The sequence below is a fragment of the Engraulis encrasicolus genome, chromosome 13 (genome assembly GCF_034702125.1).
Source record: "Engraulis encrasicolus isolate BLACKSEA-1 chromosome 13, IST_EnEncr_1.0, whole genome shotgun sequence".
Taxonomy (NCBI): Eukaryota; Metazoa; Chordata; class Actinopteri; order Clupeiformes; family Engraulidae; genus Engraulis; species Engraulis encrasicolus.
This window is the reverse complement of record NC_085869.1, coordinates 18,796,368-18,821,881: the sequence shown is the minus strand read 5'-3', so window position 1 is coordinate 18,821,881 and position 25,514 is coordinate 18,796,368. Positions and strand designations below refer to the sequence as shown.

The window sequence follows — 25,514 nt, the reverse complement described above, 5'->3', positions numbered from 1 at the left end:
CACACACACACACACACACACACACACACACACACACACACACACACACACCTCCTGCAATCTCTCTCTCTCTCTCTCTCTCTCTCTCTCTCTCTCTCTCTCTCTCTCTCAAACATACACACACACGTGTGTGCACACACTTTCTTCCACCTCTCTCACGCTCTTTCCATCTCTGCCTTCATACATAATTTTCTCTTCTAACTCTCCTCCCTCATTTTCTTTCTCATCATCACACCTCCTCCTCCTCATCCTCCTCCTCTCCTCACATTTCCCCCAGCTGCAGTGACTGCACGAGAGAGAGAGAGAGAGAGAGAGAGAGAGAGAGAGAGAGAGAGAGAGAGAGAGAGAGAGAGAGAGAGAGAGAGAGAGAGAGAGAGAGAGAGAGAGAGTGTGTGTGTGGAGAGTAAGCAGCACTGGCACAGTAGTTTAAACAGACTTTGGTAAACACTCGTGGTAAGCACTCGTGCAAAAGCAAAGCTACATGTAGTGGCCAAAGTGTGTGTACTGCAGAAGACTTCCAAGTGAACACAATGACACAACAAAGATGCTCAGCATTTGTAACACCTGCACCAAGGGACTGATGCCCAAGGACACCTGCGCTGGCTGGCCCCCACATGATGGGAGGAAAAGGAAAAGGGGAAAAGGATGTGCGGCATGTGGCAGGTGTGACGTCAGGATGTGAATCACGATGCTGACAGCATCTAAACGACACAGCCACTCGAGCACACTGGTGACTCAGGGAGAAAGAGGAGACCGTCGGGGTCGGGGAGATGTAGCTCTTGCGTAACAAAGACAAAAAAAACACACACACACTCGTCTCAAAAAGATTGGATGCAGGACCAGCAAAGTCACACAAAAACTGAAAAAAAAGTCAGAGACACCAATCTCCCGTTTCTCTTGCTTTAATGCAGGGGTGGGGAACCTATGTCTCGAGGACGTCTTATCCGGCCCCTGATATCATTTTTATGTTATGCAGTTTCACATAAAATATTACATGTTTTGTAAAGGAAAGTTAGAAATTACATTTGCAATAAACTTAAAGGGATAGTTTGGGATTTTTGACATGAATCTGTATGGCATCCCCATCACCAGTGTTGACTCTGACTTACCCCCGGCAGCATCCTGTGGGCAGAGTTCTCGTCTCGTTATATTTCAGGGGACCTAGAGAAGGTGGGGTCTGTCGTAAAGGTGGTCACCTTCAATATAGGCCTTAAGTGCAGGGGGACATCCTGGTTTGTGTTCATAGTATGGCCTATGGAGGACTTTTACGACCCTTGGAGGAATTTGAAGTGGCCCTTCGAATTAAAAAGGTTCCCCACCTCTGCTTTAATGTGACATTTCATATTAAACGTCACATTAAAGATACTATGTAAGATTGTGGCCAGAGTAGGTATTGCACCTATGCTGCTCATTGAAACTGTGCTGGCTATTATATTGCCAAATTTGATCTTTTCATGAATATTTACAAAATTATAAAATATAAACCAATATGTACTAGTATGACCAAAGTACAGTAAGTTATGCAGCAACTAAAAATGGCTATTTCTGAAAAAAAAAACGGACCAATTTTCACAGCCATAATGAATACTTAGAATTTGATGGTGGTTGTAAGTACAGTATTTGTGAAAAAGGTAACATTTGTGAATGGGCAGCATGAATTCTGCAAATTGATTTGTACAAAAATATTACACAGTGCACCTTTAAAGTAAGAGAAACAGGAGCTTGGTGCCGCAAACTTTATTTTCAGTTTTCAGATGTACTGTAGCTTCTGCCTCACGACTAGGGTGACACATGGGCTTGCACAACTCTGCCTGCACTGAATGTGACTTTGCGCACTTCCCTATTCAACATCCGAACCGTCTGATTCAGTTGTATACGTGACACACTGCAACGTAGTACATCCCTATTCCCTGATGACCACGCATGCAGAGCAGAGCAGACAAGCACAGAGACACGCCGTTAGCCGAGGCCCTGAATGTGCCACGATCCTCATCCGCAAAGTCACCTCACATTCACGGCACTGCTGACCCAAACTATGATTTAGTGCCTCAGTGTTTTTCCTCTGTCCCGACCAAAATTACAGCCCTTGGTGAGAGGCAAGGAGAGCAAGCATGCACTTTGAGATTTACCTTGGAGTGGGTGGCTTTGTCCTCCTGGACGTGGATTTCCACATAATCAGAGGACAGGAGATCACTGGGGAGATAAAACAAACGGAAACATTTCAGTTTGGTGACAAACACAACCAGACGCCATCGCTACGGTGGTCTGTTGTTATTCCAAAAATCAGCCAAGTGTAAAACGAAACATTGTAATAAATGTCATTGTGCAACTTCAAGTATGTGACTCACTCCAGGAATCAGTAAGCTACAGAATTGCTTTTAAGGGAATTCTTCTTGTGTTCACATCATTAAATGGAATGGAATATACTGAATATGTTTCAGTGGTATGCACCAACCAGGCCACTAAGGTCAACAGAGAAGCATTTGCTGGTAATTCCAAAAGTCAAAACAAAGTGTGGAGGGGCAGCCTTTAGCTTCTACGCTGCAAATCTTTGGAACCAGCTTCCAGATGATGTAAAAAATGAACCCACTATCGATAGCTTTAAATCTAGACTCAAGATGAAGCTGTTCTCAGATGCATTCCCCCAGCAGCTTTAAATTATGTTGTCATTGTTATTTTATTTACCATTATGCTTTATCTTGATGTTTTATTTTCTTTAACTCTAATTTATTTATTTATTTCTTGTTTCCCTTCTTTTTGCATTCATTTTTTTGTGAAGCAGATTGAGGTGCACCTGTGTATGAAATGCGCTATACAAATAAACTTGCCTTGCCTTAAGCCTGGCTCAAACTACACGATTGTCGGCCCGATTTTCGGCTGAAAACCCCCCTTACGACAATTGCTGGAACGTTACCCCCCAGGACCATCGCAAGCGATTGTCGGGAAAGATTTCCTCGTCGTGAGCGACGTTCTAAGATAGAACTTTGGCAGATCAAGGAGTCGCCGATTGCAAATCGTAGAAATCAAACACTGTTTGATATCTGCGAATGGAAATAGAACGTCGGGCATTGTCTCGGTGGCTGCGAGCAGCAACAAGATTGACAGTTAGATGTGTCACATTGCACTTGTGTTCCAAGACCACAAAGGGTCTTCAACTTCTCTATTAGATATTTATTCGAATAGGACCGTCAGAGTAAATGACAGGAAATGAGAAGGCGAGAGAGACTGGGCAAGACTGGAAAATGACCATGAGTCGGACTCGAACCCACATGCCCAGGTTTATGGTACAGGGCTTTACTTGGGAGCATGTCTATGTATCCACAGCCCATTGGTCCCACATCATTAAGACTTTTAACATTATTTTTTAGGTCCATTGGTCCCACAGCATATTCCTGCTGCTGTATGTTCCCACATTTCTAAGAATTTATAGGCCCTATATTGCAAAGGCACATTCTCTTAGTTTACTCAGAAATGTGGGAAGATGGAGTTGTAGAACATATGGCCTTTATTTTAATAATTTCTTTAAAATGTGGGAACATGGAGCAGCAGGAATAAGCTGTGGGACCATTGGGCTGTGGGACCATTGGGCTGTGGGAACATAGAGCTGACCCCCTTTACTCCACTGAGCCACAGCGCTCTCAAAACCGGTTCAACTTCTCACTTCATTACTACAAGGCACTACCCAGTTGAGGTAGTTGAGGGCTTGCAAGTTTTTTATTGGATGGCTGAGATTAACCACATTTTGCCCTACCGTGGCGCTAACCATAGCTCATAACTCATCTGCCACACGGCCGACCCAGATTCGATTCCCGGCCCAGGCCTTTGCCAGCCCTCCCCATCTCTCTCTCCCAACTCACTTCCTGTCTTTCTCCTCCACTATCCTGTCTCATAAAAAAAAGACAAAAACAAATAAAGGTTTGCAAAGCCCCCCAACAATACTTAAACACACATTCATAATACACATTCGAAAAATGGAAGTATAAAGGTTAAGAAAAACATCCCATCTCACCTTTCACTGCACTAACACTTATACAATTGCTCCCCATCGGGGAAACAAGACATCGTGGCAACTGCGATGCTCTTTTCTCACACCTATCACTTCTGACAGTGATCTACAAAGCTAACATCAGTCCACTGGGATGCCTCATCCCTTCCCATTCAGAATCCTGATGAAGAGAGACAGACAACCACATCTGTCAAATGTACTGAAACCTAAGGCAGACAGAGGTCTAAGAATCAGGAGAGTAAAAAATACTACAATTGGGAAAATACCCCCACTGGTGCAAAAAATGATAGAAATAAATTATCATGACATTTCTCTTCATTGAATGCTGATTGATTTTAGTGCATTCTTTGGGGGAAATAGAAGCCACACCTCATTTTATCAAGGTTACCCACGGCGATATTCCCGTCATATTGCAACGGAGAGTGCTGAGCAAGCGCTCGGTGCGCCTGCGAAACAATCTGACTCAGATTGTTTCCAATGAATGGAGCGATCTATCACAGTATATCCAGTGATAACCTTAAAAATGGCTGAGAGAGAGGGGGGGGGAGAGGCTCTGCAGCAGTAGCCACTTCACCTTGAGCTGCGTCGTCCTCCAGGCAGCGAGGCTGTCCGCAGCACCTCACTGGTCTGACTCAGCGAGCCTCACGCATGCACGCACACACACACACACGCACGCACGCACGCACGCACACACACACACACACACACACACACACACACACACACACACACACACACACACACACACACACACACACACACACACACACACACACACGCACACACACACACAAGCACACACACACACACACATAAGCACACACACAAACACACACACAAGCTCTCTCTCTCTCTCTCTCTCTCCTCTCTCTCTCTCTCTCTCTCACACACACACACACACACACACACACACACACACACACACACACACACACACACACACACACACACACACACACACAAGCGCACACACACACACACACACTTGTTCTCTCAAACACATTCGCCCTCATGTCCCTGGCTTGTGTTGGAACGCAACCCTTGTAGTAACCGATGCCGATGGTGCAGTGGCTGAGGAGGAGGAGAACGGCCTGTTTTATGAGGGGAAGCTTTTGTTGTGTAGCCACCCAGTGGATTAAAGGAGGGGAATGATGCTGTGATGCTGTGATGCTGTGATGCTGAACGGAAGAAGGAGGAGAGGAGATGAATGCAGTGATGAGTGCATGGAGCAGCAGCAGCAGCAGTGCAGTGTGTTGTCTGCGAGACTTCTGAGTGGTGGGAGGCTATTTTTAGAAGCACAAGTGGAAGGCAGGGAGGGGCACAGAGTGCCACGGCACTCTCCCAGTGAGTCTGCGTCTATCGTGTGATGGGTGTGTAATGTGTGTGTAATGTCTAGTGTGTGTGTGTAAGAGAGAGAGAGAGAGAGAGAGTGTGAGAATGAGAGAGAGAGAAAGAGAGAGAGAGAGAGTGTGTGTGAGAGAGAGAGAGTGAGAATGAGAGAGAGAGAGAGAGAGAGAGAGAGAGAGAGAGAGAGAGAGAGAGTAAAAGAGAGTAAGAGAGAGTAAGAGAGGACTGTGAACTTGGATGAAAAGGGAGGTGTGTGTGTGTGTGAGAGAGAGAGAGAGTGAGAGAGAGCGCTGGCTAGGATGGATGGGGAGAAGAGACAAGGCAGTGCTGCATTATAGTAAAATCCTCTGGAACAGAGAGTTGTGCGTGCCGTACGAGTCCTCATGAACTAACTTCCCAGTGTGGACAGGGCAATTAGGTCATGTAGTGTGCCCCCTATACTAACTGGCTGTACATGGTTGGTGCCCCCTGGGCCCTGTGCCATTGGCCCTTATGGATAATGTGGCCCTGGACTGGAGAGGATGTTTATCTGCAGCATGGGGGGGTGGGTTAACCTGGTTCTCACGCAGATGAACAAAGTTTAACGATGATGCATGAAGCATGAAGGGTGTGCGTGAGAGCCAGGCTAGGCGTGGGTGGGAGTGGTGGGTATAGCAAATAGAGCACTGGTTCTCAAACTTTTTTGAACAAAAAACGCCCTTTGCCTCATCATAAGCCTCCTAATGCCCCCTTGACCTCATCATAAGCTTGCAAATGCCCCCCTTAGTATTTTGAAAAAATAAAACAGACCAATGCCCCCCTATGGGAACTAACTAAGCCCTGCCCCTACTCAGCTGTATCCTTCTCAACGCCCCAAAGGCTGGGAGGATGTGAGGGGTGGATGGATGTGTAGAGGGAGGTAGTAGTGGTGAGAACAAGTCCTGCCCTCTACGCCAGGCACTAGAGGAGAGCTGCAGCTGCCCAAAATGCAGCAGAGTCACTCCAACAACAAAAAGGCAAATAAAGGGCACCAGCTGCCAGAAACCTGCCCATTAAAACACACGTTTCCCTGCCTTTCCAACACTCTCAAACACGCCAGTTAACTGTTGGGACTGCTAATTACATCTCGGTTTTACAGGCAAAGTGAAAGCTGTATAATGGAAAAACACACCAAACTTTAAACTAGACAAAAACCAACAGAGCCCTCGGGGGTGGGGGAGAGCTGGCGGTTGTAAAATGATGAAGCAGCAATCGCCGCTCAGCAATAACAATGACTATAATAATGAAACAGAATGAGTTTGACGTTGTAATTTTAAGAGGAGGCTCATGCAATATTCAGGACGTTGGGGGTACAGAGAGCAGCGAGCAGAGTGAGTGGGTATAGGCAGAGCTCTTTCCAGGTGCTGTTGAAGCAGCACTAAAGCAGTGCTTTAAGTTGTGCGGTGCCCACTGCTAGAAGGATGCAGAAACTATCTATATTTAGATCAGCACTGTCGCAGCTTCCATGCTGTTCAACAGCCAAAAACACGTAGAGGTAGAGAGAGGTAGAGAGAGTGGTAGAGAGAGAGAGAGAGAGAGAGAGAGAGAGAGAGAGAGAGAGAAAGAAAAAGAGAGAAACAAAGAGAGAGAAAGAAAAAGAGAGATGTGCACCAGTGGCATAGAAACGAATGCAACACACCCACACATTCATACAGCAGCTTCTAGCTAGCAGCTCCCCAAAAACAATACTATCTCCTGCAGACATCTGAATAGAGGGAAGGGAAGCAAAGTAGCACAGTTTTGTGACCATTCGCTGCTCCATCGCAAAAATGAAACAAGAGGTTAAGGGGGGATAGGGAGGGAGTGCATGGCAAGATAAGTTGTGCAGTCATATTAGAAAAATATGAAGGGAAAAAACTAAAGCGTTGAAGGCAGCAGAATGTTAGGTCACAGCCAAAGTATGCATTTCATTTCCGAGCTGGAAACATGCCTGAAATACACATCTGACCGCCAACCCCCTTCACTTTCACATCTGCATGGGCTTTGGACTGGAGATGGCCACGTGGTGTGGATGAGAATATGCTCCTCTGGGTAACAGACATGTGGTTCTTGTGGCCTCCCCAGTCCCCGTTAACATCATGAAAACAGCTAGCCGGCATATTTTCCATAAAGAGAGCGTCGGCGGACACATTTCCATAGCCATTAGAGACTGTGGAGAGAACATCAATTTTCCTTATGTATGAAACCATGACTATATGTCACCATCACCATGCTGTGCCATCTGCGGCAGCATCGAGCTGACTGCAAAGGACTACAGCCAGCAGCTGTGCCCAGAGGAGGGAGAGTTGGCATCCAAATATCCTTCACTGCTGAACAGTTCTTATAGATCGGGGAGGAGCTGGACTACAACACAGTGCACCTTTAAAGGGACACTGTGCAGGAAATGGTCAAAAAAGGCACTGCAACTATGCTGCTCATTGAAACTGGGCTGCCTATTGCCAAATTTGATCTTTACATGAAAGTGTACTAAGTAATTAACAAATGTCTCCTAGTATGGTCCAAGTAGAGTAATTTTTACTGCTAAAAATGGCTATTTTTGGAAATTCAAAATGGCAGACCATGGAGAAGATCCCCCTTTTCATGTATGAAAAGTGCAATTTTTCCTGTCATAATGAATACTTAGAATTTGATGGTGGTGGCAAGTATTCATGAAAAAGGTAACATTAGTGAATGGGCAGCATGAATTCTGGAAATAAACAACTAAAAATCTCACACGGTGTCCCTTTAAAGCTCCTTCACAGTGAGTTACTGGTAGCAACTCTACATGTCTATATGTCACCATTACCATGCCATCTGCGGCCGCATCGAGCTGACTGCAAAGGACTACAGCAGCTGTGCCCAAAACCCTTCACTGCTGAACAGTTCTTATAGATCGGGGAGGAGATGGACTACAACACAGACTACTGCACCTTAACATAAAGCACCTTCACAGTGAGTCGGTGGTAGCAACTCTACATACTGCTGGCAGATTCCCAGCTATACATGGTTGTCTGGAACTATGTAGGAAATCGACTAAACACACAGAACGGAATTAGTAATCAAACCTCAAAACTTTCTCAAATCAAAAAGATCTCCAACACCAATTCAGCTGAAAGAATAATTCCTACTGTGTCAATAATCCTGCATTCAAAATGCCCTATAGAGTGTGCTGATCACTTTAGTTCATGGCACAACATGCTGGTCTGTTAGTAAGGAGCGGTGTGATGCCCACACTCACCCACGATGCACCACCAACACCTCACCCAGTTAGACACTCACTGACAAAAAGGGAAAGAGATATTGAGACTGAGTAACCAGTCACCTGTGATGAGAGTCATTATGAAATCATATCAGTGGAAGCAGCACCAGCACCAGGCTGATGCTGAGTGATCACATGTGTCAGAGCAGATTAAAAAAAACACTTACTTGTTTAAGGATAAATCCAGAACAAATCTGGAACCAAAGGCCTCTAATTGAAAACTGGCTTGAGCAAGGTGGACCACCTACATGGGAAAAGAACAGGACTGGTCAGGTAACATGCTGGAAGCACAGGATTGGTAAAGTAGCCTAACATGTTGGCAGTTGTGTTTGAACAAATAGCCTACATCCTGAAATGCTGACTCATTCAAATAACATGGACATACGTCTATTTTACTAATATCTAAGATGAAATCTATATTCAGTAAATTTAAGCTATTTCAAACACAGTAGGCCTATGCCTTCCCATATTTTAACAATCTTAAACCTAGTGTTTATAGAGCATGTAGTGCACTGCTCTTACCGGACTCTCGCTCACTTGGTTCCTTGAGCGAGTGTCTAGGTCATGGTAGGTGCTTTCCGAATCCTCGTTCAGGTAATAGATTAGGCGGGAGGGGTAGGTGATCACATGCTCGGATGCAGCGTGCGTTCTGTTCTCCCAGGTACCCGCTGGTGCTGCTGATGCTGCTGCTGCTGCTGCCGCCGCCTCCGCAGCCGCCTCCTGCTCCAGCAACAATGACACTGCGTCCCTGGCAACCTCATTCTCAACTCCTGTGAAATTGGTACAAATCGTCTGGATTTCACCCATTTTTGCTTTAGCAAAGGCTGCACTTACAGTGGTGCTATTGAGGAGTGTCACTTACATCACCAATGTGAATTGGGACGTTCTGTGACATGCCACTTGGTAACACCAAGGGAATAAGACAAATAGCCTAAAAGTATGTGAAATGTCAGTAACCAAAAAAAACCATACATTTATTAATAGGGCCGCTATTGATTTTGACTAGTTCACTGTGCCCATTTAAAACCATATAGCCTACCTACCTGCTGGATGACATTGGAGAATATTTACCGGCATATAGCCTACATGTAACCGTGCTTTAAAAGTAATACGCATATTCTAACATTACATATTGTGCAGATACGCCTGTGCGTAAACGTGTGCGCTGTTCCAAAGTCAAGCGCATCGCACTTATTATTCTGGACAAAAGATGCCATGCTCGACACCCACTTCTGTCACTTCACAGACTGTCCAATTGCCCGTGCTAATCTGATGCACCAAGACGCACTCTTCCAAACCGCAGACAAGGCACGCAGCAAACAAGCATGCCAAAGATAACACTTCTCCACTGCATGCACTTTGCAAAAAGTAAAGTCATATTTAGTAACATTCTGTACGTACCAGTGGATGCCACAGATAGATGGAGCCAGGAGAAAAGGATGCTCACAAGCAGACTTGAGAGAAATATCAAATGCATGATTCATAGTTGATGTTTTTAAAAAGCGTTATGTTAACACGTCAAAGCAATAACTCGCTTTCGGCCCATTGTTATGTTACAGTAAATCCCTCATATCCTTTGGGGCAAAGCAGTGTCCTGCAGCACTGGACGGCACGGCAGGCAGGCGGGGACAAGTGGAAGGCGGTGGCTGTGTCCACGCGAAATAGCTCCTCCTTATGTTGCATGCGCGCAAGAACTGAAGTGTCTCCCCAACATTGCAACCGCCCGACAAGAACCGGGATTAAGTGTGCCTGGCTGACAAACACATTTTCGCTTCATCAAATGTTGTAGATAAGAAGATGCCAGTTAACACATGAGCTTCAACTTGATTTGTCTTTACCATGTTCTTCAAAACAGCTCGCCCTCTGGCATTGAACATTCGGTTTAGCAACAATGACATCATAGATTAAAGACACACTATGCAACTTCACAGCATGCTGTCATATGTTTGTTCTGCATTAAAGGGACACTGTGTAGGAAATGGTCAAAAAAGGTACTGCAACTATGCTGCTCATTGAAACTGGGCTGCCTATTGCCAAATTTTACATTTACATGAAAGTTTACTAAGTAATAAACATATATTTTCTAGTATGGTCCAAATAGAGCCATTTTTGCAGCTAAAAATGGCTATTTTTGGAAATTCAAAATGGCGGACCATGGAGAAGATCCCCCTTTTCATGTATGAAAAGTGCAATTTTTCCAGATATAATGAATACTTAGAATTTGATGCTGGCGGTAAGTATTCATGAAAAAGGTAACATTAGGTCTAGTGAATGGGCAGCATGAATTCAGGAAATAAACTACTAAAAATCTCACACAGTGTCCCTTTAAGGATCATATCCTGATGGTGAGGGTATGTTAAATCTGGAGGATTATTGGATGGATGGATTATCCCAACAAACATATTTGGGTTGGCTGTTAGGCCTATAAGGTGCTCCTTGCAGTAGGCTACAGTCATGTAATAATGAACCGATACTGATCTTTCCAAAGAATCTTAAAGGTGCAGTGTGTAATATTTTTAGAAATTTCTTTCCAGAACTAATGCTGCCAATTCACGAATGTTACCTTTTCGTGACTCAAAAACTTAAGAAAGGCCATACGGGCCTCTTAATAAATTGCAGCACGATGGACAAGAGTGTGCGGTATCTTCTTCTCAAAAACCTTTTCGTGACTTACCACTACCACTACTAAATTTAAGTATTCGTCATGACAGTGCACCTTTAAAGTAGGCCTATCTAAAAATCTCAATAATGTGTTGACAAAAGCAGTGTGTGTTAGAGAGAGACAACTCATTGTCCCCATTCAATTCCAGAGGGGTGCTTGGCTTGGCCTGTTTTTCCTTTGCCTGCAGTCCACTTGATTGTCATTTTTATGTAGCCTACGTACTGTATGTCAGAGATATTGCAGTCTTCTTCCCGCTCTATGTAGTCCACATCTGTATCTTGTTCATGTCCCTCTTTGTACGTCACTTTGGATAGGAGCGCCTGCTAAATGTAATGCAATATTCTCTATGTGCATCACCGGCCTGTGCCCCTGCTGCTTGACTCTGTGTGCTGTGCTGTAATGACAAACAGACCACAAAAATGCATTACAGACGCTTGCAAATACAGTACATCATACATGCACTGTGGTGAAAAAAGTGTTGTGTGCACTAAGCCACCTTCAGGGACCTGCACCAATTAAGTATTACTTTGACATGGACTCCATACAGTATATGTGTTGTGTTGAGTTGTTGGGTTGGTGTTGGTTGGTGGTTGATGTGTTGATACACGGAACACTATACAAGGGTTTTGTCTATCAAAACGGTGTTGTGAGGAGGGGCACCACACTGGCAGCCAACCACATGAGCTAATTTTTTTGACCGACAGCGGTTTCCAACAATCAGAGGTTGAGTTGTGTGCAGTTAGTTTTGCGCAGTCAGGGGAAAACAAACATTTAGAACCCATGTATAAACAGAGTGATACATGGATGCAGGCCTAAATGTGGCCGAGACCAACAGACACTGAAACTTAAAATTGAAGAGTTCAGATGCAAAACCCCCTAAGTGCCTTTTCAGAAAATAATCTTAATTCATTTTTATTTAATACAAAGCTATCAAAATTGCATATTTTTTAATTTTATTTATGTAATATAACTATTTATATGTATTATCAAGTACATGAATGTAAACCAAAACAACAGGGCTCTCTAAAAATATAGAAGTGCAGGTCTTCAGAAATGGAGTTAGGGGGTTTTGCCTTTGAACTCTTCAATTGTTAATATTCACACATATTGAGGTTGCACTGGATTTCCCCATGTTAGGCCTACACATCAAACCCATAATTTAGTTGACAAGAACAAGGAAAAGGGAGCCGTATGCAAAACTGTACACTGTAAAACATTGCAGCCAGTTAAATGTTAAAAAAGTAAGTTGCCCTGCTGCCTTAAGTTTATAAGTTGACTCAACTTGAGAAAGCCTTGAGTTAAGTTAACTTGCAAACTTAAGGCAGCAGGGCAACTTACTTTTTAAATGTAACTGGCTGCAATGTTTTACAGTGTACAATTTTACATATGGCTCCGTTTTCCTTGTTCTTGTCAAATAAATGTAAAATGTAAATGTAAATGTTTTAGGATTGTACAGGTAGCTGTTAATACCTGCTGGGCATTGCTGCCTGTCGCACCTCCTCCGGTGCCCATGGGTCAGCGAGAGAAAATAAGACTTGTGACACAAACATCTTTATTGTAGGCCTATCAATTAATAGGCAAACATCGGAAATACACATTCATAAACTACTTGATGCATACACAGGAGGTGCCTTCCTCAACCACCTTCGCAGGTAGCTGTAGCCTTACGCCAGAAGCAGATGTCATCAGGTGGTGTCCAACCCTCTCTGGGTGTTTCGGCCCTGAACCACAACACCCGCTCCAGCTGGTGGGCCCGCAGTGAGGGGCCAGTCTCACTGCCCATCTGCTCCTGGCGTACAGCTTTGCTCCTCTCTCTTACACCAATAATACATACATTCCATACATTGATAAGCATAAAAAAGGATAAAATAAATATATAGCCTATATTATATATTTTACAGTGTCGATGTACGGAACCCGGCACAACGAGATGGTCGTCAGAGTTGCTGGCTCAGCTAACAAGAAGCTCATATGAGCCTGATTAATGACAACATAGGAGGTTGCTTCGAACAGATGTCAGTGCCATCTTGACAAAACATTTTGGCAATCCTGCAAACAAGCACATTCGCTGAGTACATTGTGTTTCGGTGTGGAGAGGACACCAAGGAGTTGGTGGAGTGTGGCCCACACATGAACACAGCCTGAGGACATGCCTCATTCATCACATTGAAATGAAATTAAATTACAATCTGCTATCGCAAAACTTGTCTTAGGCAATAATTGACCGCAGGCTATAATTTCAGAGAGTGACAAAGTATATGCAGGGGGGATCAGCTGGCTTTGATCATGTCCACATGGCATCTCTCAACCCCACCCAGAACACAGACTGGAGCAACACTATATTCTAGAACAGACATGTCTAGAACAGATGACCAGTCCTCATTGCTGTAGTTTTTCATATGGACAGCCTGTTCTTTGCCTATACTATGCACAGCAAGGCACCACTGTAGCCCACTAGAATGAAAACACACGTCATTGAAGACAAACTTCCATGCTTTCCCTATTTATTGGCTGTTTATTGAAACACTAAGATCAGTGTTTTTGCTGCTTTCCAGCAAATGGAAGCAATTTCCTGTAGGTTTCAGTTACAGGATTTTTCCAGTTTTCACATTTATGGGTTGAACCACTGGCCTGTCCTTATTCATTAGCCTATAATCTTTTGAAAAGTTAAAGTTTTGATAGCAGACGTTTTAACAAGGCCCTGCAGTAGGGCTTTTAGAATGATACATTTTCAGCTGAAGATGACCCAGAGCTGTTAAGCATGAATAACTACAAAATACTCGAAAGTTACGAAAGTTTCACATTCCACTTCATCACACACAGTTGGGCGAGCAACGATGTCCAGACGGCTTCCTGCAGAATGCTGGATAGATAGACCTTTGACGAAAGTGCTGAATTTGGAATAACTAGCCTTTTTTGACGCACTATTGCCTCCGGTAAGGACCTTACAGATGCAATACTATCGATCTACACTTAAAATCGCCAAGACGCAAGTATACATACCAAGGACAACCTGTTACTGCGTTTATGAGAAGTTGTCCGTGCCTGAAAAGAACACGCCCCGCGCAGTCTATCGAATTACACAGGATAAAATCAGCACAACCGACAGGGAACGTCAAAGGGGGATATTGTAACATCACCAGACAGTGGACAGTGATCCGTTTCTACTTTTTTTGTGGCAACATTGTATCAATTAGAAAGCTACTTTTTTTGAGAGACGACTAAAATCAAAACAAGACGCCTTCCGCTCGGTTTGTTTTTGTTAGGACTCATCATCTGCAGGACTTAAAAATTCTTTCGGATGCCTTTACTGACCGATGATTCAGATTGAAAGGTAAGTTATTGCTTGCACGATTTCCTTCGAGACCCATATAGCCTAAATCTCAGTTCTTACATAGTCATGACTGTGCTCTCTACTCTACAGACAATGCAGGGTACACGTAGGCTATTTGCCAATTACCCAGTTGCCTTTGAAGATGTGTGTTTTACAAATTTAATGACTTTTTATGAACATTTAGGCCTATTTCTCTACCAGAAACGGCATGTTAGCAAAATAAGTAATTTGAAGCATCAATTTAATGCCATATGAATGCAAACTTCTGTCCTTAAAGAAGATGCAGACTGTGACAAATGGGGGTTTGATTTAATAAAGAATTGGTGTTGTTCAAAAGTTGTCTGTTATTCATCTTGGGCAATAGCTTGTTGATCACCTTATAACATAAACGTTTTCTAATTTTACACAGACACACCTTGCATTAATATATTTTCTTTGTTTAGGCCTATTTTTGTTGAGGTTGTGTCAGTCAGTCCAGTCATATTTGTGTTAGCTGAGCTGAGTCAAGTGATGTAAGATGGTACACATCTGTTTCGAAGGGAGCCCCACCAGAAAGTGAGTCTGACTATGGGATGTAGCCTATATGGAATGTAAACTCAATACGAGGACCTAAACAATCACCAGCCCTTCTGAGAATGCCTGTGATTTATCACAGGGGAAATTGGAAATCTGGAAAGGGACATTGAAGTTGTTCCTTTGTTGCGCACCATTATTAAATCACATTTTGCCATTCCATTTGTTGACAGGGCAAAATCCAGGTAATTAACATTTACAGGTAAAGTCATTCTTTTCTATGCTCAGCAAAGTGCAATTGTGATCAAACACTAAGTAATGGTGTTGACAGTCGTAAAGTGTGTATGAGCAATGATTGCAATTTAATATGCAATGTTTTTACAAAGGCAGTTCTTTGTGTGTTTCTACAGAAGTCAACAACTCACGGTGCAATGATGGATCAAGATTATGAAAAGCACGACTATGGAAACTACTCATATGATTACCTAGAGTATGGCGACTTTGAGGACGACAAAGGAGGTTACAAGCAGAAAGAGACGCTGCACATCATTTCAGTGGTGATTTATAGCCTATCCTTTATACTGGGCGTCTCTGGCAACGGGATCGTGATATGGGTGACGGGATTCAAAACCAAGCGGACGGTCAACAGCCTGTGGCTCCTGAACCTGGCCGTGGCTGATTTTGTCTTTGTGCTGTTCTTACCCGTGTCCATTGACTACGTCCTGAGGGACTTCCATTGGCACTTTGGGCAGGTCATGTGCAAACTGAACTCGTTTGTGGCCATGATCAACATGTACGCCAGCGTCTTCTTCCTGACGGTGCTCAGCATCGACCGCTACGTCTCGCTGGCGCACCTCAACTGGTGCCGGATCCACCGCAAGGTGAGCCGCGCCAGGTGGCTGTGCGTGGCCGTGTGGCTGCTCTCGGCCTCCCTCAGCTACCCGGCTCTGGTGTTCCGAGACACCATGGAATACAACGGCCGAGTGCTGTGCTTCAACAACTTCCACGCCACGTCGGAGGGGGCGGCCAAAAGACACATCGCCATGGTGATCCAGCGCACCATCGTGGGCTTCCTGCTCCCCTTCGCCGCCATCTGCGTCAGCGGCGTCCTGCTCACCGTCCGAGTGCGCCAGTCCAGGGCCACGCACGTGTCCCGTTTCTCCAAGACGGTGTCCGTGGTCATCCTGGCGTTCTTCGTGTGCTGGGTGCCGTTCCACGCCTTCAGCCTCATGGAGTTGTCCATGCACCATTCGCTGGTGCTGCACAGGGTGCTGCAGACCGGCTTCCCATTGGCCACCAGCCTGGCCTTCTTCAACAGCTGCATCAACCCCGTGCTTTACGTGCTGGTCAGCAAGAAGGTCAGGGACCTATTGAAGCGCTCCTGCCTGGACATCACAAAGAACTCCCTGCGAGAGCTCAGCCAGTCCATCTCAGCCACCAAGTCGGTCTCCCTGCCGCCACAACCACCACCCAACAACAACACCAACTGCCAACAAGAGGAGCCCTTGGCGTTGTCGGTTGTATGACTTGAAAACTTTCCTGCAAAAAGAAAAAGAAAAAACATTTTTTTTTTAAAAACAGTGTTTGAGGTTTACAGTGAATGGTTGAAATGGTTACACGTTTTGAAAGAGTTTTTTTCTGCTCCTTGTAAGGTTTGAGCAAGTTTTCATTTTAGAGTCTCTCTCTCTCTAAGTCTTATTTACTCTTTTATGGCGCAGTGTAGTGTGCCTGTATTTACACTGCATAAGGCTGCCAAGTTCTGATGACAACAAAATGCTCTGGGTGGAAAACCCGGGTAAGCCAGGAAATAGCTTCGCCTTGTCTGTCTACATCTTGGAGGCAGGAAAGAAAGAGAACATATTTTTATTTAATTGCCCGCAAATCCTCTCCATCAGAAGAATCAAGATTTAGGAACCAGCAGGACAACACAGAGGGAAACGAGCAGTTGCAGTCATGCAGTGCAATGCTGAAACATCACTGTGATAAGCCTTCATAGCACAGTGTGCCTGTTTGCGGATAAATTACTGTATGTCACCACACAGTTTTATTATTTTACCCTGTTTATGTTACCTAGCAAAATCCTAATATATATATTTTACCCCCAAGTTGATATTAAAGGTAGGGTTGGAGATCTTTGAAAAACGGTTCCTGTGAGCTATATTTTTGAAAATACACAGCCCGCCTCTCCCTTCAGCCCTCCCCTCAAAGCCACGCCTTCAAAACACATGAACGCGCATGCAGTCTGTCAAGTGTTCGGATTATCCCGGGAACCCACGAGAGCTCACGAGGCGGGGGGGCGGGCTAGAAGCCACGACAAAGCGACTAGCCAAGCTAACTTCCAGCCATGGCACTGTCTCCGGCTACGGTAAGAATGTTCAACATCACAATAAACGCACAGGCCGTCATGGTTGCCATTTCAAGAAATATTGATGACAGTAGATGTATACTTGATACGTGTTACTTAGATATCTCATTCTAACTTCCTAACATGACAGATGCTATACTGTCATCCCTAGACAGTAGTTCTAGCCAGTAGCTGACAGATGTGTACCGCAGTATACACTTTACTATTGTATTTATATATACCCGACACCACAATCCGTAGTGTTTTAGGCTATGACTTCAGATTTCACTTGGGTTGTCGCACGCGCAGACACAGGGACAGAGGGAGTAAAGAAAAACAACCGAACTGATCAACGCTAATGAAATTGTTTTGGCTGACGATATTTTCATATGCTTTAGACCTTCCACGACCACGAGAGCTCCAGCTCTGACTTTCCTGGCCCATCACAATCATAACGACCTAACAGCCCAGTAGGACCGATGGCCAGAGATGGAGGAGGAGGAAGATAGACGCAGCAGAGGTCGGGGGTATTGATTAGGGAGACCCCTGCTAACTGTAAGGATGTACATTCATCCCTCAATAACATTGTCCTGCTGTATTCCTCCAGATGTGTAAGTATTGTAATGGATGTTATCACAACGGATGTACTCTATATCGCAACACGAGTAGGCTACACGAGTACACCTGTTGTGATAACCATTACAATATTTCTACTCCTATGAGTAGTAGTGTGATATTACATGGTTGTAGGTACACAACACCAGTGGTAGTTCAAGTACATCCATAAAAGCCCATCTACTTCATACATCTGTGTAACCCCTGGCACAACACCAGTTTGTAAGAAATTGACTGAAAACGTTGTATGCATATAATTGGCACATCTTTATTTATATACACAATAATGATTGCTTATGTCCATATTGGTCTTATTGTCAATAGTTATTTAGTCCCCATCATCAAATAGAAAATGCACTACATAAAATGTATTTATTGCTTTGCAGGCCTTGATTCAATCATTGAATTTGAAGCAATCCCATCGGTTACTGCAGCGTGCCCTGACCCGTGACCCCAGTTTGATGTTCGACCTGGCACATGACATCTGGTCCTCAGTCACAGCCCAGTAGCACAACCAACCTGGCGCCTCTGCGCAATCTGTAAGGAGATGCCCATGAACATTGAAAGGAAATGCTGTGGTGTTCTCAGTTTTGATAAGACTTTGGGCTGATGTAGGACCAGGTGAGAGAAACGGTCTCTTCAGGCATGCAGCCTACAGACAGTATGGGGCACTTGAACAGGGCTGACCTTGTAATACACAGTACAATACCCAGGATTAGCCAGGGTTACCCTGCTCCACTAGAGCAATATAAAAGGTTTATACAGAGTACGGTATAAAACACACAAACCGGCAGTGTGCAGACTTTTATTATTTTTCATTATCTGTAGGAGCATTCATCTGTACATCTCACCTTTTTGGTTTGGAACCACGTTTGTCTTGTTACCATTGTTTTTTTCATACATAGAAAATAAATGCAACCTGTCAAATGTTCTTCTGATTGTGGTCTTGTGGAATATATAAATTATGTAACCATGCATTTTCAGTCAGAGAATGAATTAAAAAAAGCCACACAGTCAAATTGTGTCCACCAATATTTACTGTCATTGAAATGTATGGACAATTTAAACAATGTATTACACATGACACTAGATACATTACTTTATACTATATTTACAGTTGTCATTACCACACAAAAACTCTGGGAAGGTGGGTAAGTGCAGCAACTGTGAAGGGCCTAGTCTGAGGTTGGAGGCATCTGTGCTGTAAAAAGATAAACAGAATTAGAAATCACATATCTGACAGTAGCTCCAGTGACATTTTAAATGTAAGTAACCTGGGTTGTTGGGGCAGGGACACCAAAAATAACTCCTTTATCTGGGCTCACCTGGTTGTGAGTGTCTGCGGTCAGCCATCCCTCTTAGGGTAGAAAGTCTTCTGCGCAGGACGGTGCCCTGAAGGTTGACGTTCACAGTATGCAGCCTTCTTGTCCTGGAACTTTTATTGTGCAATTTTCCATATCTGTAACAAGCAATGTGTTAGACTATATTAGGGCTTCATTACATCAAATTACACAGCAGGGTTTTACAGGGTGTTGGCTACAGTCCCAGGACCTAAGTGGACTTGTGTGCCTTGCTCAAGTGCACTTCAGCTGTGGATGGAGGTGTAGGTAGGGAGAGGTAAGGATGGGATTTCAACCTGCTTCTCTCTGATCTTAGGACCATCAGGTGATGGCTGGCTGCTACCTCAAATTTCATTCATGGCCCTAGTTATGCTCTGTAATCAGCATTGTTTTGACCTTACACAAATAAATGTAAATGCATTCTGCACCATGGGGGGCTGTGAAGACCTTTGAGAATATTTGCAGAACTACATACTGAATTGAGCCATCCGCCTTTCTCTTGGTTGGTGTGTTGAGATGGTGACTGCAGTCCAGGCTTCTTGGATTGGAGGAGAAAAGCTGTGGCTTTTACTGGCATAAGTATGTGGTTGTGGAAGGACCCTGTCGGCTGTTGACCTGAGGGAAAAAAAGAGCACAAATTGCATATTAGCACAGAGCCCATGCTTAGACCATAGACAGATAAATCATCTGGCACAATCTGCATGCAACCAACAGAACCTAGAAAGAGAAAGATTAGCAGCAATACACAAAGGGGACAAGTATACAAAAACATGCAAAGTGTTCTGATAAGGTGCATGGAGGTAGTCTGTGTTGATTCCAGCAACCTCAAAGACTGAAAAGTGTCCCAGTGTGTTGAATTGAAAACTTGGCGCGTGCGCGCGCACACATAGGAATATCATAATTTAGTGCAGTGTTTCTCAACAGGGGTGCCGGGGCACCCTGGGGTGCCGTAGGGCCCCCTCAGGGGTGCCGCGGAAACGTGGCTGATAAATAAATTATATAACATAAAACATATTTGTCAAAATTGATAAGTTAATGTTAGTCAGTGGAATCTTTGATCTGCCATTTCCGCACAATAAAGTAAATATTGGTCACCCCAGCTGCAACTTTGAACGTAGGTCGTGCTACTAGGTTGTGTGTCTCCAAATGTGTTACATTCTAAGCTTGTGTGGTATCGGATGTGATGCTATATGGCTACTTGGTTTGGGGTGCCTTAAAATTTTCCATGAATTGAAAGGGTGCCTCGCCTAAAAAAAGGTTGAGAAACACTGATTTAGTGTATCAATTACAACTACAGGATCTGTTCGCTTTTGTCAGATAGAACCATTGTTTTTCAAAGGCAGATCATTCCAAAAAGGATAGTAGTATCTGCAACTGGACGAAATTACACCCACAAACATGAATAAAATAAACTATCAGTGTGCGGCGATTCATTCTTCATTTACTTGGCAGCCTTGATATGTTGTGAAACAGGAGCAAGGAACAGCTATGGAAAACACCACACCTTGGAATGGACAAAGCAGAACATTTCAATATAACCAGGGTAAAACAAATAATGTACCGGCATCTCCATGTGATCATTCAGTGTAGCCATCACAATAAAGATCTGCCGTGTAGCCGTCATGGTCATTAGGTGGTATTTATCAAATGCAAAACTACCGTCTTCTCAAAAACGACATCAGCGAGTTAACAACATTACACCCACAATCATGTAAACATTTGAAAACCCAAGGCAATCTATTTTGCAATGCTGGAGCGGCGAACAGGTTGCGCTTGTGCTTCTACTATTACCAGAGTCATACAACAGAGACGTACCAAAGCAAAACATGCAAACGATATATTTTTGTAAACCACTAGAAAGACATGGGCTTTGCTGGTCAAAGTATAATGTGTGCGTAAACATGGTAGGTTACTTACTATGGGGTGGATCCGTATTTAGCAACTGAACGCGGATGGAGAAGGGGTGCTTCCGTCCTCCTCCCAGCTGGTTTGTCTGGCTCGTTCGCACAACTAGCAGCAAAACACACAAGAGTAACCGTCTGAGTTACACATAGCAATTCTGAAAACGTGTTCATGTGCACAGAATAAATGCCACAGGGGGGAAAAACACAAAAAAATAAAGCGATTGAGGTAGCAGCTATGTTAAGCAAGGTAGCAGCTAGATATGTTGGAGCTTGAGCTAATCCTCTGACCCCTCTCAATGGATACTTGCTTAAAAAAAGACACCACTGTGTCCTAAACCAATTCACAAAATATTATACAGACAAATATATTATCTCACCTCTCGATTAGAAATATGGTCACCAAAGCGTATTTGAAGCCGCTGCCGTAGCCGACATCTGTGTCCAAGAGTGTCAGGTCCCATTTCAAATTTTCAGCCCGTGTTGGAGTCTGGTTTTGCGACTCCGATGATAATCCAAGGGAGTATGTTATCCTGACATGGTTAGTCTAGTGTTCCAAAAGCCAAAGTTCTTCCTGTAGCTCTGCAAAAGCCACCAAAGTTTCCAAGTAGCTCAGCCTGCTGCTAACTCTCGTTACCTTGCTACTAGCCGAGTGATGATGAGCCTTGTCGCGTGTGCATGAATGATGGGGGCGGGGTCGGTCAAGTTCACGAGTCGGTGAACGCGCAGGGAGGAGGGGTGAGTGCTGGCGGTTGATGGACGTGTCAGAAACCAATAGAAGTGATGATGAGTATTACTTCTATTGGTTGCCGTTTTCTTCTGACTACGCCCTCTACACTGGACCAAAAGATTTCGTTTTTTTTCCAAACACTCTATTTCAATGGGTGCTATGGCGTCATGAGGAGTTTTTCAGATGATATGGTAAAATATGTGCCAGAAAAACATCTCCTATCCCACCTTTAATCTAATAAATGTATTGTTTTTACATTTTTATTATCATATCTCCCTTATTCATCACATTGTTGCCCTCGATACAGGTAATAACTGTTCAAGGGAAAGTCTTAGTTGATGTTTGCTTATGTTTTGGCAATATAACTCCCCCTCCCAAATAAATGTCAGACATATGTGCATGAATAGCCTACTATTGAATAGCTTACCCACTGAGCTGTGATGTTTGCGATTTAACTCATTGCATTCAATTACTATTTCATTAGGAAGCAATGTCTCATGTCACTAGTGTTAGGATGAAATGGCATCAAGCAAGGTGTTATTGTGCCCTAGGCTAAAGCATGCCTTATAGGCACAATACAATGTTGTGTGTTGCAGTATTCCTCTGAGCTTGAGGTCAACATGGTGATTCCAGTGGGCTGCAATGGTATATTATTGTGTGTGTGTGTGTGTGTGTGTGTGTGTGTGTGTGTGTGTGTGTGTGTGTGTGTGTGTGTGTGTGGTGTGTGTGAGAGAGAGAGAGAGAGAGAGAGAGAGAGAGAGAGAGAGAGAGAGAGAGAGAGAGAGAGAGAGAGAGAGAGAGAGAGAGAGTGCTATTCAGAGTTTCACAATAGTCAAGTGCAGTCTGAGGTAGTATAAGAATGTTAAATAACTCAGGATGGTTTCCACAAAGTGCCTGTAAACAGTTACTTGGAGAATGTAAATATATGTTTTGTATGCTCACACTTTCTCTGTAATGTTTCAAATGTATAACATAAAAGTTAATTTACACAAATCCTTCATTCATTGGTATTTAAATGAATCTTTGTTTATCCAAATTGTCCCACAGATTGCTAGAGCATTTCTCCAAAAAACTAACTTGGTCCTTCTGTGTTCTGAAAACAATATAATGTTATGCTGAATGAGAATCCAGTTATTTCCTGTTATTTTTCAACAGACGATAAACAGATGTTGGGAAAGGAGTTACACTGAGATGTTTCACATGTATGGCCATGCAAACTACCCTGTACTGCCAACCTTTAATGAATTAATCACCACATGTTTGTTGGGCCGGCGTGTAAACTTTGCCAGGGAACTTTTTTTTTGTTGATAATAAGAAGTCATCTGCCACAGTCTAGGATTTCACAAGATGTTAAATTAGCTTTGCCATTATGGTTTAACTGGATTTCTAATGATGTGAAAGTGCAAATTAGGAATGCACTAAAGGTCAGACAAAATGTTAATGACATGTCAAACATGAACATTCTCTGCCATTCCTACTTATCAAAAAGCTATCTGACAGAAATACTTTAGCCTAAAACCACAATGGGATGAAAAATTCAAACGTCCCCTGCACCGGACTGTAATGTTACACTCATGTACTAGTGTGTTCGAGCGTCACAACTTTTGTGCGTTTGGAGATGTGCCCACTACACGCCATCTCGCTTCAGCTGATAACGTACGTCATATATCCGCTGCCCGGTTCATCGCTGCATCTTTCTTATCGGTACTCAAAACAAAAGCAAATGATGTTGGTTTTATTCTGAAATGGTGCGTTTCACGGCTAATGAATGAGTTGCGCACTGCAACGCACGTAATCCTCTTAATTCAGCGTTAAGACAGGAAGCGGTCCTTCGATACCAAGTGCTGTCTCACTAAACTGCGACATCGAGCGCATTATAACGTGATAACACAAGTAGGCATTCCTACGCAGTCCTCGGGAACAGTGATCAGCAGTGCGTCTTAATTGAAGACCACAATCAGGTAACGGAGAAGAGGACAGGTAATAGTTATTAAAAGACAAACGTTATACCTCGATATTTAGCGGCTGTGTTTTTATTGACTGGTTCTGACATTTTTACAGCGTCATGCTACGCTTTCCCGTTGTGAAGCGCACGCTCTCTGGGGTGGCACAAGTCAGCTGTGCCAACAATGGTAAGTAAAGGCTAAATGTAGCCCTTATGTATAGTGTAGATTCGACCTAATCCAGAAATATTCATCCACCTCTGTAGAATTTGTCCAACTATTTTTAAACAGACTACATTTCTGGTTGTGCCCATTTGTTTATAAGATTAGCTCTTGGATTAGGTTGGTGCCATGGCCTACATGGGCGCAAGTGGTGCCAAGCTATGCCCCAAGACGCTGCTTCTTCCCCACAAGGACCATGTAGATAGAGAAACGTTCAGTGTAGAGTTTTGTCATGAACGGGCAATCTGTTCATTATGTAATCTGCTCAATTACATTTCAGTCCGCACAGCAGCAACAGCAGCTGCCCCTGCCAGCAATCATATTGAGGTGTTCATTGATGGAAAACCTATAATGGTTGAACCAGGAACAACTGTACTGCAGGTAACACATCGTTAATGTATACCTATAGGCCTACCTATACTCCTAATACATCATACCATGTCATCATCATGCAGTGTTTGAAAGCAAGCATCTTCTCTAAATGTATTTTATCAGGCATGTGAGAAAGTGGGGATGCAGATACCTCGCTTCTGTTACCACGAGCGTCTGTCCGTGGCTGGGAACTGCCGGATGTGCTTGGTGGAAATTGAGAATTCGCCCAAAGTATGACACAGCACCTATAGATCACACAGACCATACAGTACAGATGTCATTTACACTCAATGTTGTGCTTATCATGTAATTGTGCTGCCATCTACTCATATCATGTAAAGCTGAATGTGTACACATCTCATTGTGTTGCAGCCAGTGGCAGCATGCGCCATGCCAGTCATGAAGGGTTGGAATGTTCTCACCAACTCTGAAAAAACACGGAAAGCTAGGTATGAACTCCCTGAATAAACTAGGGTAATTCGGCTACCTGTGGTTTATTGCGACCCAAATGGTCACGTTTCTCTATCTTGTACAGCACTGTTTGTGAGCCAACAGCCCAAATGACCACCAAATGAACTAAAAGCCACATGTCGAAAACGAGTTCTCATTAACTACCACTCCATTTGCCTCACATACTGTATGTATTAATGCCATACCATTATGTCATTATCACTTAAAGGGAAAGTTCTGCCAATTTCAACATGCTGTTGTATTGCTCACACTACCCTTGTCAGTACCCAGTGATGCTGCATTTTTCGGCTCAGCCCTTCGGGCAGACTTTGTTTACATTAAAAACATTCTTAACATAGTCCTACTCCTAATATTATCCCAAAAGGTATCGCTAGTTTGCTAGTTGTCTGCTGATGTTGCATAACTTTTTGGATGTTATTGGGAATACATCAAGATGTTTTTTGAAATGTAAACATACT

General features: G+C 43.7%; 3 protein-coding genes and 2 long non-coding RNA genes across 7 annotated transcripts in view; 2 read left to right on the top strand and 3 right to left on the bottom strand.

Moving 5' to 3' along the window:
- The window catches only part of LOC134460801 (disintegrin and metalloproteinase domain-containing protein 23), a 40,644-nt gene extending 30,039 nt beyond the window's left edge, over positions 1-10,605 (bottom strand). The window contains exons 1-4 of the mRNA XM_063213358.1: positions 10,011-10,605; positions 9,132-9,379; positions 8,777-8,853; positions 2,130-2,193 (exon numbers count right to left, since the gene is read on the bottom strand). Of these exons, the coding sequence (XP_063069428.1) occupies positions 2,130-2,193; positions 8,777-8,853; positions 9,132-9,379; positions 10,011-10,086 (465 nt within the window). The 5' untranslated portion in view covers positions 10,087-10,605. The remainder of the gene's footprint in view (positions 1-2,129; positions 2,194-8,776; positions 8,854-9,131; positions 9,380-10,010) is intronic.
- Positions 10,606-12,735: 2,130 nt separating this feature from the next.
- cmklr2 (chemerin chemokine-like receptor 2) lies at positions 12,736-16,644 on the top strand. 2 transcript variants are annotated; one of them, XM_063213356.1, is made up of 3 exons: positions 12,736-14,605; positions 15,352-15,380; positions 15,529-16,644. In XM_063213356.1, exon 3 carries the CDS (start codon positions 15,550-15,552, stop codon positions 16,642-16,644), a length of 1,095 nt encoding a protein of 364 aa, XP_063069426.1. In that variant the 5' UTR covers positions 12,736-14,605; positions 15,352-15,380; positions 15,529-15,549. The 2 variants fall into 2 exon arrangements, with proteins under 2 accessions (XP_063069426.1, XP_063069425.1); XM_063213355.1 differs by lacking the exon at positions 15,352-15,380 and having other exon boundaries at positions 12,737-14,605.
- LOC134460800 (uncharacterized) overlaps positions 16,559-25,514 on the bottom strand; it is a 19,777-nt gene continuing 10,821 nt past the window's right edge. The window contains exons 3-4 of the long non-coding RNA XR_010037174.1: positions 24,737-24,830; positions 16,559-16,657 (exon numbers count right to left, since the gene is read on the bottom strand). This is a non-coding gene — a long non-coding RNA (uncharacterized LOC134460800). The remainder of the gene's footprint in view (positions 16,658-24,736; positions 24,831-25,514) is intronic.
- Positions 18,103-20,820, bottom strand: LOC134460799 (uncharacterized). The gene is made up of 3 exons (XR_010037173.1): positions 19,893-20,820; positions 19,403-19,536; positions 18,103-19,278 (listed from the first exon to the last, which is right to left on the bottom strand). It is a non-coding gene; the product is annotated as an uncharacterized LOC134460799 (long non-coding RNA).
- The window catches only part of LOC134460797 (NADH-ubiquinone oxidoreductase 75 kDa subunit, mitochondrial-like), an 11,317-nt gene continuing 8,605 nt past the window's right edge, over positions 22,803-25,514 (top strand). Inside the window, exons 1-5 of one of the 2 annotated variants that reach the window (XM_063213354.1) lie at positions 22,803-24,028; positions 24,110-24,180; positions 24,494-24,594; positions 24,709-24,816; positions 24,958-25,034. In XM_063213354.1, the coding sequence (XP_063069424.1) occupies positions 24,114-24,180; positions 24,494-24,594; positions 24,709-24,816; positions 24,958-25,034 (353 nt within the window). In that variant the 5' untranslated portion in view covers positions 22,803-24,028; positions 24,110-24,113. Of the gene's footprint in view, positions 24,181-24,493; positions 24,595-24,708; positions 24,817-24,957; positions 25,035-25,514 lie in introns of both variants that reach the window. The other variant, XM_063213353.1, reaches the window with a different exon arrangement.